At 47.3% G+C, this 13,439-nt stretch overlaps 1 protein-coding gene across 4 annotated transcripts in view; it reads left to right on the forward strand.

The window, feature by feature from the left end:
* The first annotated feature begins 808 nt into the window (after nucleotides 1–808).
* mlh3 (mutL homolog 3 (E. coli)) overlaps nucleotides 809–13,439 on the forward strand; it is a 59,081-nt gene continuing 46,450 nt past the window's right edge. For 3 of the 4 annotated variants that reach the window (XM_078234566.1, XM_078234567.1, XM_078234569.1), the window contains exon 1: nucleotides 809–4,119. In XM_078234566.1, coding sequence (XP_078090692.1) covers nucleotides 828–4,119 — 3,292 coding nt within the window. In that variant the 5' untranslated portion in view covers nucleotides 809–827. The remainder of the gene's footprint in view (nucleotides 4,120–13,439) is intronic. The other variant, XM_078234568.1, reaches the window with a different exon arrangement.

Consider the following 13,439-nt stretch of genomic DNA (forward strand, 5'->3'; position numbering starts at 1 on the left):
CACCCCTGTCCTGGGGGTTTATTATTGAATCACCCCTGTCCTGAGGGTTTATTATTGAATCACCCCTGTCCTGGGGGTTTATTATTGAATCACCCCTGTCCTGGGGGTTTATTATTGAATCACCCCTGTCCTGGGGGTTTATTATTGAATCACCCCTGTCCTGGGGGTTTATTATTGAATCACTGCTGTCCTGGGGGTTTATTATTGAATCACCCCTGTCCTGGGGGTTTATTATTGAATCACCCCTGTCCTGGGGGTTTATTATTGAATCACCCCTGTCCTGGGGGTTTATTATTGAATCACCCCTGTCCTGGGGGTTTATTATTGACTTGCACTTGGCCTGGGGGTTTATTATTGAATCACCCCTGTCCTGGGGGTTTATTATTGAATCACCCCTGTCCTGGGGGTTTATTATTGAATCACCCCTGGCCTGGGGGTTTATTATTGAATCACCCCTGTCCTGGGGGTTTATTATTGAATCACCGCTGTCCTGGGGGTTTATTATTGAATCACCCCTGTCCTGGGGGTTTATTATTGAATCACCCCTGTCCTGGGGGTTTATTATTGAATCACCCCTGTCCTGGGGGTTTATTATTGAATCACCCCTGTCCTGGGGGTTTATTATTGAATCACCCCTGTCCTGGGGGTTTATTATTGACTTGCACTTGGCCTGGGGGCCAGGTTTGCTGACTTGTTGCCGCATGCGCAGAATTGCAGGAACGACACTCCCGTTGAGACCGCAGCCAGTGCGCATGCGCGGTTGCCCGCGACCGCCCCTGTCTCCATGGTTACGGGGCCTAGCGGACAGGCCGCGGTTCAGGAGTGGGATGGGTGCTGAAGCGGCAGCTCTGAGCAGGCCGCTGCTTCCGGCTCGAGTGCGGCCGTTGCCGGTGGCCACTCAGGCCGCTCTGCGCTCTGGGTTAGGGGTGCCCTCGTTGGCGCAGTGCCTGGAGGAGCTGCTGCTTAACAGCCTGGAGGCCGGGTGCGGCTGCGCGGCAGCTCGCGTGGACGCGCTGGCCGGGCGCGTGCAAGTGGCTGATAACGGAGCGGGGCTGGAGCGTGCGGCCCTGGAGCTGGCGGGCACGCGCTACCACACAGGTAGAGGGGGTAGCAATGGCCTCCTCCCCGGGCCTGGGGGTCACGGTGAGGCCCTGGCCAGCATTGCTCACCTGTCAGGCCTGCTGGAGATAGTGAGCAGGCCGCAGGGTTCCAGCCAGACCTGGGTGAAGTTATTCCGCAATGGCCAAGCCCGGCTGGTGTATGAGGCTGAGATGGGGAGGCCCAGTCCTGGTACCACTGTCACCATTTGCAACCTCTTCTACCAGCTGCCAGTGAGGCGGCGCCGCCTTGGCCGGCCCTTGGAGTGGGAGCAGATCCGCCGCCGGGTCCAGGCTTTGAGCCTCCTGCACCCAGGCGTCTCATTCACTGTGCGGGATGATGCCTCTGCCACAGCCGGAGGCTCACTAGTGGTTAGATTGCCCAAAGCCAGCAGTTTGCAGACCCGCTTCGCCCAAATCCATGGTCCGCAGAAGGCGGCAGCACTGGCCCGCCTCCAACATTCAAGTGGCGGCTTCCAGCTGAGTGGTTTCATTAGCCGCCAGGGCCACCACAGCAAAGCCCAGCGACTGGTGTTTGTCAACGGAAGGCTGGTTCTGAAAACCCGCATTCACAAAGAGCTGGACCTGCTGCTCAGACGGCACAGCCTAATTTGTAGGCCCGAACCTGGCACTGGGCCCCGGGGAGGCCTTGACCTTCACCCTATCTATATCATCAACATCCACTGTGACCGTAATGAGTACGATGCCTGCTGGGAGACAAATCGCACCCTGCTGGAGTTTAGTGCCTGGAACCTGCTGATCAGTTGCTTGGGGGAGGGAGTCCGAGCCTTCTTGTTACAGGAACGGTTGCTGATGGAACCCACAGAGGAGCAGGGATCTTCCCAGCTTGCTGTCGTTAACTCAGACTTCAGTTTTTCACATGAGCGGGTAGCAGTACTATCCAAGTCGGTGCACCGGCGGGCTGTGGTTCCAGAGACTCCCAGACTGGAGGCAGACTCTAAACCCTGTGTTGCTCTCTGTCAGGGTGAAGATCCAGTCTTGTATTCCAGGCAGTGTGGTCTTCTACCCTACATAGAATCCCCAATGCACGGCCTTCATTCTGCTGGTCAAGAGCCAGTAGCATATGGGAGGTCTCCATTGGAAGAGGAGCAAAGCCCTGAGACACAACCAACACAGCCTGGCACAACTATTTGCCAACTCGTAGCTGCCTATGAGAGTGAGAACCTGTCGGTCACTAAGAATTCATCACAAGAAGTGGAGCAAGCAGACATGGTGGAACGTGCAAAGATGGAGGAAGACGTGGGAGAGTTGCAAGAGGGGTCATTGGGGGAGCAGAAGGGAGCTTTGCAGGACGAGCAGGGAGGGGAGGGGGAGCAGGTAGGGGAGACAGAAGGGGAGCAGGTGGGGCAGCCACGAGGAAAGCAGGCAGGAGAAAGGCAGTTGTGGGGTGAGAGCGTGGAGGAGCTACGTGGCAAGCAGGGGGTTAGGGTGAAGGCACAGAGGGACAGGATACAGTGGGGGGAACAGAGAGTGGAACTGGGTATTACAGGTCTCTTAACCCATATTGTCCCCAGGAAATTGATAGATGCAGACACTGAACGTGGAAACTCTTCAGACTGGGACAACGTCTGTCGTCCTGGCCCAGTGAGTGCTTGGGAGATTCTCAATGAAAGAACAAGAAAGGGAGATGGACAACTCATGCCTGATGAAAGAACACCCTCAAATATAAATAGGAAACATGGGGTAGATATGCCCCAAGTGTTTGTGACTGACTGTCGGAGAATTCAGGACATTTCTCAGTGTCATCATCATTTTGGGAGCTCTGCTGAATCAGTGGCAATATCTCGGCAGCTGATTTTACCGCAATACCTCACAAGTTCTGAGGGCAGAAATCCTATCAGTTGTGAACCTGTCTGTCGTCAGGCGAGATTCCACAGGAAACTGAGCATGTCTCTAATAACTGGTTCGCTGGATGCATTCAGGAGAAACTATGGGAAGCAATTAAGTGATGATCAAAATGGAGGAAGCTCTTCTCAAGGCAGTGTGTCTATTCAGGACAGCGCTGGTGATGCAGCCATGAGGCCATCAGTAGATAATGTGACAACTAAGAGTATAGAGAGTCTGTACCAGAGCCCAGGTGTAAAATATGCGGATTCTACAACAAGTTACCACAGTCAGAGTTTACGGCATGACCAGTGTGGTTGCAGTGATCTTTTAAGGAGTTTGCATTCTGATGGAACTTACCCCAAAGATGTGGCCAAAGCACAGTCCAATCTGATTGAACTGCCCCATTGTTCACAAACCAAAAATACCTTTCCAGTTGTCAAGGAGCGTCCAAGAACTCTGGCTGCAAAGTTGTCCAGGTTAAAGGATCTTAAAGGACAGCCTGCTGAAGAGAAAAGTGGAGAGTCCAAAGTGGGAAGTTCCGCAGATACATGCCAACCTTGCCAGAGTTACCAGGAGCTTATGCAGCAAGGACAGGAGCGTGCAAAATCTGCATCTCTAGAGCTAGTGCACTCAGCTCAGGCAATCTCTGAAAACATTTCTCTTCGAGAGAGGGGAGTGAGTGAGGAATGTCAGGAAATTTGGAGTGGTGCAACAATTGAATGTGTCCAATGCACTAATCACAGTGGACCTTGTTCAGTTAACCTGCCTTGGTCTGCAGTTGATGAAAGTGCTGGAAAAGGAACTGATTCTCAGTCAGATCTGCATGTTGGAGACCGATCTCAAAGCTACAGAACAAGTGAGGCAAACTTGAATCCATCTGCAGAAGATTCTGTTCCCACACAGAAAGTGTCAGAACCTGTCAATGTTCAAACTAAACCAATTCATGCTGGGCAGTTCCCAGGAAATTGCGTGGAGACCTGTAAAAGCCAACATGATACAGTGAAAAGTTTTGCCTCAGATTGGCTGCAATACTTTGATGGATCTCTCGGGAGGATGGTGTATGTAAACAGTGTGACTGGACTGAGTAGCTATGAAGTTCCACCAGATGCCCATACGCAGGCTGCCTGCATAAAGGATTTCACAACAATGGCAGTTAATGTTCTCACTAAGAATGGTGAGTTTGGAAAGAAATAGTTTAAGGATAAGGGGTAAATCTTTTAGGACTGAGGTGAAGAGAAATTTCTTCACTCAGAGAGTGGTGAATCTGGAATTCACTACCTCAGAAAGTAGTTGGGGCCAAAACATTGTGCGATTTCAAGAAGAAATTAGATATAGCTCTCAGGGCGAAAGGGATCAAAGGATATGGGGGGGAAGGGGGGGATCAGGATACTGAATTTAATGATCAATCATCAAAATGAATGGTGGAGCAGGCACGAAGGGCCATATGGCCTACTCCTGCTTCTAGTTTCTATGTACATTTAGAGACGTAGGAGGCGATTTTACTATTGCATTGCACCCGTAAAGTGGGGTGCAAAGCGATTGGCGCCATTTTACAAGCGCCGGATTTCCGGCGCAGTCAGCCTCTCGCTGGAAATGGGCGAGAGGCAGGTTAATGTATTGAAATTTATGTAAAGAAGTATTTACATGTCATTAGTGAGCCCGGCGTTCAATCGTCCAGGCTCGGCCCCCCTTTATGACCGTGCCGGCGAGGAATAGACAAGCTCCCCTTGAACGGGGAGCAGTCGACTTGGCCTCGCTGGTGGAACCGGAGGCCATTGAGGCCCCCCGGGGAGGCAAGGGGGGGTGCCCCTTGGGCAGTGCCAGACTGGCAGTGCCACCCTGGCACCTGGGTAATGCCTGTCTGGCACCTGGGCAGTGCCAGGGGTGGGACTAATGGTGGCGGGGGGGGTGTTGGCAGGGCTGTATTTTGGGCCGCAGGCCCCTGTGATTGCAGGGGGACAGCTGCTTCAGGCTGCCTGCACTAGCTGGGGCCTGACAGCTTTCTCTTTGTCTGTCAGACCCCTGCTACTGCTAATGTGCATGTGCAGCATCAGAGGCCTGCACATGCACACTACCTCCCTCTGCAGGCTTTTGGGCACATTATGCCCTGCCCACAGACTTCTGCAGCGAGCCACAGGTTCACACATCTGAAACTCTCCTGGTTTCAAGTCCGCCCAGCACTTAGAGAAAAAATGGTAAAATAGTGTCCATAATTTCACATCCCTCAAAATTACCCCCGCCCCCACACAATAACAACTCAACTGGGCCTTGTTAATAGTATGATCCGCATCCAGTTCTCCCTAAATCTAGCATTATGAAATTCTCTGAATTAGGCTATAGTGCCTCTTGAGCCTGCTTCACAATTCAGTAACACGATGGCTGATCTTCGATTCAACCTTTGACTACACTTGCCGCTAGTCCCCATATCTCTTGATTGCTTAAGAGTCCAAAGGTCTACCAACCTTGATCTTGAATGTACTCAATGACTAGTTGAAAACCTGACATAGTAAGGTTTAAAGGGCCCTAGTATTCTGCCCCACATTCTATAACAGCCTATTAGAACCATAGAAAATTACAGCTCAGAAACAGGCCTTTTGGCCCTTCTTGTCTGTGCCGAACCATTTTATGCCTAGTCCCACTACAAACAGTTTTCTCACAACTCACCACTAACTTGCTCTATCTTCACCATTTCTCATAGCCTTTCTACTAATGCAATTCATAGATTCATAGAATGCCCACAGCGCAGAAGGAGGCCACTCAGCCCATTGAGCTTGCACCAACAACTATCCCATCCAGGCCCTATCTCCATAAACCTGCATATTTACCCTGCTAGTCCCCCTGCCACTAAACGGCAATTTAGCATGGCCAATCCACCTAACCTACACATCTTTGGAGTGTGGGAGGAAACCGGAGCACCCGGAGGAATCCTACGCAGACACGAGGAGAACGTGCAAACTCCACACAGACAGTGACCCAAGGCCAGAATTCATCCCAGGTCCCTGGCGCTGTGAGGCAATAGTGCTAACCACTGTGCCGCCCCTAATTACTTTCTTGTTTCAGTTTCCATTTGGGTCCCCCTCCTCTCCTTAGTTCTATTATCCATCTCTGGAAAAAAATCTCTCACGAGTTCACCGAATGCCCAACAAAACAGAAGAATTACTAGATGAAAAATAACAATCCATCTAGTTTGTAGTCTCTTATCACTTAGTGTGCAACAGACCCCAACATGAAGAGAGGAAAATCCTCAGTGGTGGAGAGTTTTGGGGACCATGAAAGGCTAGTTTCTAGCATGATATACTCAGCAGGGGGCGGCACGGTGGCACAATGATTAGCACTGCTGCCTCACAGTGCCAAGGACCCAGGTTCGATTCCCGGGGGCACGGCGGCACAGTGGTTAGCACTGCTGCCTCAGTGCCAGGGACCTGGGTTCGATTCCCGGCTTGGGTCACTGTCTGTGTGGAGTCTGCACGTTCTCCTCCTGTCTGCGTGGGTTTCCTCCGGATGCTCTGGTTTCCTCCCACAGTCTGAAAGACGTGCTGGTTAGGGTGCATTGAGCCGAACAGGCACTGGAGTGTGGCAACTAGGGGAATTTCACTAACTTCATTGCAGTGTTAATATAAGCCTTATTTGTGACTAATAAATAAACTTTTTAAAAAATGTACATCATGGCTAAATTACTCATGTACAAGATCCCAATATGTTATATTCTGTCAGAAATCTGATATCTAATTTGATTAAATCTACTGAACAGCTTCCACTACCTCCCCAGAGTTCCATAGATAAAAAGCAAATTACTGCGGATGATGTAATCTGAAACAAAACCAGAAAATGCTGGAAAATCTCAGCAGGCCTGACTATCTGTGGAGAGAGAATAGAGCTAACGTTTCGAGTCTGGATGACTCGAGTCAGAGACGAAGTCATCCAGACTCGAAACATTGGCTCTGTTCTCCCCAGATACTGTCAGACCTGCTGAGACTTTCCAGCATTTTCTGTTTCTGTTCCATAGATTGATCACTTTTTATTCATTCACAGAATGTTGGCATCACTGGCAAGGCCAGTGTTCATCCCTAATTACCCTTGAAAGGTAGTGGTGAGTCCCTTTCTTGAATATAACTGAGTGGCTTATCAGACTTTTTCAGTTAAGAATCAATCATCCTACAATGGGTTGGGAGTCACATATTGACCAGACTGGGTAAGGAGGACAGATTTCCTTTCCTAAAGGGCATGGTGAGCCAGATGTGTTTTTACTTCAATCTTGTTGTTTGGTGGTCACCATTATAGTAAGAGCCCTTTATTCCAGATTTATTTTAATGAATCAAATTCCTTAGCTGCTATGGTGAGATTTCAGATCCAGGCTGCTGCATCATTAATATAAAAATTGAAAATGCTGGAAATATGCAACAGGTTTGGTAATTCTGTGGAGAGAGAAATAGAATTAATGTATCAGATTAATGATCTTTCATCAGAACTCTGGATTACTAGTCCAGTAACATAACCATGATGCTTCTATCCTTCCAAATACGCCCACTGAAATATTGACCTGGAACTTGTGATCTACACTGAAACAAAGGAACATGCCACTAAGCTCGAAGAAACAGTAATCTTGTGATACCTGGTGTGTTTTTCCTCTCATCTGGCAGCAGTTGCACCATTTGTGAAGAAATTGCTCCTCTCAATCTTAAATCACAGAATCACAGAATTGTTAAAGTACAGAAAGAGGCTATTTGGCCCATTGGCATCGCCTCTCCAAATGAACACCCTGACTTAATACCATTCCTCTGCCTTTTTACCGTATTCTTGCACATTTCTTCCATTCAAGTAATCATCTTATGCCTTCCTGAATGCCTTGATTGAACCTGCCTCTACCACACTTCCAGGCAATGCATTCCAGACCCAAACCACTTGCTGTGAGAAAGTCCTTTCCCACATCACATTTGCTTCTTTTGCAAATCATTTTAAATCTGTGCCGTCTTAGGCAGTAGACTAAAACGCAAGACCTCTCATGTTGTAATCTCGGGATTACTCCCAGTGCCATGTGCTAGTGAGCACAGAAATAGGAGGATAGTACAGATGAATCCAACTTAAGAGTTGGTGCAGGAGGGAGGGCGTTAGATTCCTGTATTACTGGGACCGTTTCTGGGGAAGGTGGGACCTGTACAAGTGAGCCGGTCTACATCTGAAGCAGAATGGGACTAACATCCTTACGGGACGTTTTGCTAGTGCTGTTGGGAGGAGTTTAAACTAATTTGGCAGGGGGAGGGACACAGACTGTTAGCAGAATAAGGGCACGGAATCATACAGCAAAACAAACAAGTCAGAGGGAGTGCAGCTGTATTAAGTTTCAAGGGAGTAAGGCCAGACTGTATGGCCTCTACTTTAACACCAGGAGTATTACAGGTAAAATTGATGAAGATAATGATTGACATGTGGAAGTGTGACATAGTAGCCACAAAGATATGGTTGAAGGAAGGACACGATTGGCAACTCAACATTCCGGGATATATTCTGGGATTTTCACAGTAACTTCATTCCAGTGTTAATGTAAGCCTGCTTGTGACACTAAAAATAAAAATATAAAATCTTCAGGCAAGATGGGGGGTGGGGGGAGGTAAAAAAGGACAATGGGAAGAGGATAACCAGGGAAAGAGTAGGGACCAAGGGGGCAATCTGTGGGTGGAGCCAGAGGACACTGGTAGAGTGTTGAATGAATATTTCACATCCGTCTTCACCCAAGAGAATGAGGATGGTGGTATGGAATTCAGACAGAGAGACTGAAGTTCTTGAACAAACTGACATAGGAAAGGACAAGGTATTGGAGGTGTTGGCATTGCACTAACATTGAAAAAGGAGATTCTTTAAAAGTTTTAAAGAAGCCTGGGCTTTTACAAGTGCTTTCATAGAGATGGAAGGATTGCAGAAGGCTCAACTTCCCACAGACTTTTATTTATATTTTCACTGGAACAAAACTAGTTCTAGTGGATAAATCTCCAGGTCCGGATGAATTGTGGCCCAGGCTGCTGTGGGAGGCAAGGGAGGAGACTGCAGGGGCTTTGACCCAAATTTTCAAATCCTCTCTGGGGGAGGTGTCAGACGACTGGAGAACAGCTAATGTGGTTCCACTATTTAAGAAGGTAGAGATAAATCAGGGAACTACAGACCAGTAGTTTTCTCATAGTTTCGCTGTCACTAACGTGGGACTATGAGAGAAATTTCTGAAGGAGAGCATCTATCTCCACTTGGCGAGGCAAAGCTTGATCAGGGATAGTCAGCATAGCTTCATCAGAAGGAGGTCATGCCTAACAAATTTAATTGAATTTTTTGAGGAGGTGGCCAGGTGTGTGACCAGACGAGGGTAGTGCAGTCAATGCAGTTTATATTATTTCAGCAAAACCTTTGACAACATCTCATATGGGAGACTTGAAAAGAAGATAAATCCACATGGGATATAGGATAATTTGATAAAGTGGATTCAAAATTGGCTCAGTTGTAGGAGACAGAGAGTGATGACAGAAGGCTTCTTTAGTGACTGAAAGCCAGCGTCCAGTGGCGTGCCACAAGTATCTGTGTTGGGCCCCCTATTATTCGTCATTTGTATAAATGACACTGATGACTATAGGGGGCAGGATTAGTAAGTTTGCGGATGACACAAAGGTTGGATGGGTGGTTAAGAGTGAGACGGAGTGTATTGGGCTACAAAAAGATATAGATGGAATGGTCAAAAGGGCAGATAAGTGGCAGATGGAATTTAACCCTGAAAGGTGTGAGGTGATACATTTTGGAAGGAGTAATTTGACAAGAAAGTACTCAATCAATGGTAGGACACTCGGAAGTTCTGGTTAACAAAGGGCCTTGGCGTGTTTGTCCACAGATCTCTGAAGGTGGAAGGGCATGTTAGTAGGTTGGTGATAAAGGCATATGGAACACATGCCTTTATCAATCAAGATGTGGAGATGCCGGCGTTGGACTGGGGTAAGCACAGTAAGAAGTCTCACAACACCAGGTTAAAGTCCAACAGGTTTATTTGGTAGCAAATACCATAAGCTTTCGGAGCAATGCTCCTTCGTCAGATGGAGTGGTCTCTGTTCTCAAACTGTTTGAGAACAGAGACCACTCCATCTGACGAAGGAGCATTGCTCCGAAAGCTTATGGTATTTGCTACCAAATAAACCTGTTGGACTTTAACCTGGTGTTGTGAGACTTCTTACTGTGTTTATCAATCAAGGCATAGATTACAAAAGCAGGGAAGTCATGTTGGAGTTGTATAGAACTTTGGTGAGGCCATAGCTAGAGTACTGTGTGCAGTTCTTGTTGCCACATTAGGGAAGGATGTGATTGCACTGGAGGGGGTGTAGAGGAGATTCACCAGGATGCTGCCTGGGATGGAAAATTTAAGATGATGAGAGGTTGTGTAAACTTGGGTTTTATTTGGAGCAGAGAAGACTAAGAGACGATCTAATCGAGGTGTACAACATTCTGAGAGACATGGACAGAGTGGACAAGGAGCAGCTGTTCCCTCACATCCTTTAAAACGTATCTGGATGAGCACTTGGCACATCATAACATTCAGGGCTATGGGCCAAGTGCTGGCAGATGGGATTAGGTGGAAGTTCAGGTGTTTCTAATGTGTCTGTGTGGACTTGATGGGCCGCGGGGTCTCTTCAACACTGTATGATTCTTGTTCTTGATCATTTTACAAATGGGAACAGTTTCTCCCTATCTACACTGTCCAGTCCCTTCATGACATCTCTACCAAATATCCTCTTTGCCTTCTCTCCAAGGAGAAAAATCCCAACTACTCCAATCTATCCTTATAACTGAAGTTTCTCATTTCTGAAGCCATTCTTGTAAACCTCTTCTACATTCTCTCCAATGCATTCACATTCTCCCTATATGTGGCGCCCAGAACCGTGCACAATATTCCAGTTGAGGTATAACAAGTATCATGCATAAGGTCAGATTAACCTTGCTGTTGAACTCTTTACCCCGATTAATGAAGCCCAGGACACTATGTGCGTTATTAACTTCCTTCTCCACTTTGCCTACCATCTTCAAATACTTATGCACACATACACCCAGGTCCGTTTGCTCCTGCACCCGCTTAAGAATTTTACCCCTTATTTTATATTGTCTCTTTATGTTCTTCCTCCCAAATCCATCACCACACACATTTCCACACTGAACTTCATCTGCCATCTATCTGCCCACTCCATCAACTTGTCTTTGTCCTTTTGAAATTCGATACTATCCTCTTAAATACTTCCAAGTTTTGTGTCATCTGCAAACTTTGAAATTGCCCCACAAGCTAAGATCGAGATCATTAATATATATCAGGAAAAGCAGGGGTCCCAAAATAGACCCCTGACAACACCACTAAATGGCCCACTCCGTATCCTGAGACCATGAACCCCTGTTCGAGAACCTACAGCCAGGGGAAACATGTATAAACGTCCAGCCCTGTCATTTATACATTTTGATGAGATCCTCTTTCATTCTTCTAAACTCCAGTGAATACAAGCCCAGTCAACTCAATCTCTCCTCATACCACAACTCAAATCTTCTTGGGTGAGGAGACCAAAACTGCACACAATATTCCGGGTGTGGCAGGCCCTGTACAGCTTTAGTAAGTAGTAAGAAGTCTCACAACACCAGGTTAAAGTCCAACAGGTTTATTTGGTAGCAAATACCATAAGCTTTCAGAGCGCTGCTCCTTCGTCAGATGGAGTGGAAATGTGTGACGAAGGAGCAGCGCTCCGAAAGCTTATGGTATTTGCTACCAAATAAACCTGTTGGACTTTAACCTGGTGTTGTGAGACTTCTTACTGTGTTCACCCCAGTCCAACGCCGGCATCTCCACATCACAGCTTTAGTAAGACATCCTTGCTCCTCTGTTCAAATCCTCTTGCAATGAAGGCCAACATACCATTTGCCTTCTTTGCCACCTGCTGCACTTGCATGCTTGCTTTCAGTGACAGTGACCAGGGCCCTTTGTATATTAACATTTCCCAACTATCACCATTTAAATAATACTCTGCCATTCTGTTTTTCCTACCAAGTTGGTAATACTTATCCATGTTATACTGCATCTGCCATGTATTTGCTTACTCCTTCAAGCTGTCTTGAAGCCTCTTTATTCTCTTCTCACCATTCACATTACCACCTAGTTTTGTGTCATCAGCAAACTTGGAAATATTACATTTGATTCTCTGATCCAAATTATTGATATATATTGCCAATAGCTGGGGCCTAAGCACTGATTCCTGTGGGACCTCACTAGTTAATGCCTGCCACTTTGAAAAAGACCCATTTATTCCTACTTGTGGTTTCCTGTCTGCTAACCAATTGTCAGTCCATGCCAGTATATTACCCCCAATCCCATGCACTTTAATTTTGTACAATAACTTCTTATGTGGGACTTTATCAAAAGCTTTCTGAAAATCCATATACACCACATCCACTGGTTCTCACTTAGTTATTCTACTAGTTAGGTCCTCAAAAACACTCCAGTAGATTTGTCAAACCTTTCAGTTTAAAGTTTATTTATTAGTGTCACAAGTAGGCTTACATTAACACTGCAATGAAGTTACTGTGAAAATCCCCTAGTCGCCACACTCCGGCACCTGTTCAGGTACAGTGAGGGAGAATTTAGCATGGCCAGTGCACGTAACCAGCACGTCTTTTGGACTGTGGGAGAAAACCGGAGCACCCGGAAGAAACCCATGCAGACACAGGGAGAATGTGCAGACTCCGCACAGACAGTGACCTGGGTCCTGGCGTTGTGAGACAGCAGTGCCAGCCACCATGCTGCCCATAAATCCATGTTGACTTTGTCTAATCCCCTTGATATTTGCTAAGTGTCATAGAACATAGAACAGTACAGCACAGAACAGGCCCTTCGGCCCACGATGTTGTGCCGACCTTCATCTGAAACCAAGATCAAGCTATCCCACTCCCTACCATCCTGGTGTGCTCCATGTGCCTATCCAATAACCGCTTAAATGTTCCTAAAGTGTCTGACTCCACTATCACTGCAGGCAGTCCATTCCACACCCCAACCACTCTCTGCGTGAAGAACCTACTTCTGATATCCTTCCTATATCTCCCACCATGAACCCTATAGTTATGCCCCCTCATAATAGCTCCATCCACCCGAGGAAATAGTCTTTGAACGTTCACTCGATCTATCCCCTTCATCATTTTATAAACCTCTATTAAGTCTCCCCTCAATCTCCTCCGCTCCAGAGAGAACAGCCCCAGCTCCCTCAACCTTTCCTCATAAGACCGACACTCCAAACCAGGCAGCATCCTGGTAAATCTCCTCTGTACTCCTTCCAGCGCTTCCACATCCTTCTTATAGTGAGGTGACCAGAACTGCACGCAATATTCCAAATGCGGTCTCACCAAGGTCCTGTACAGTTGCAGCATAACCCCACGGCTCTTAAACTCCAACCCCCTGTTAATAAAAGCTAACACTATATGCCTTCTTCACAGCTCTAT

The sequence above is a fragment of the Mustelus asterias genome, chromosome 18, assembly GCF_964213995.1.
Source record: "Mustelus asterias chromosome 18, sMusAst1.hap1.1, whole genome shotgun sequence".
NCBI lineage: Eukaryota > Metazoa > Chordata > Chondrichthyes > Carcharhiniformes > Triakidae > Mustelus > Mustelus asterias.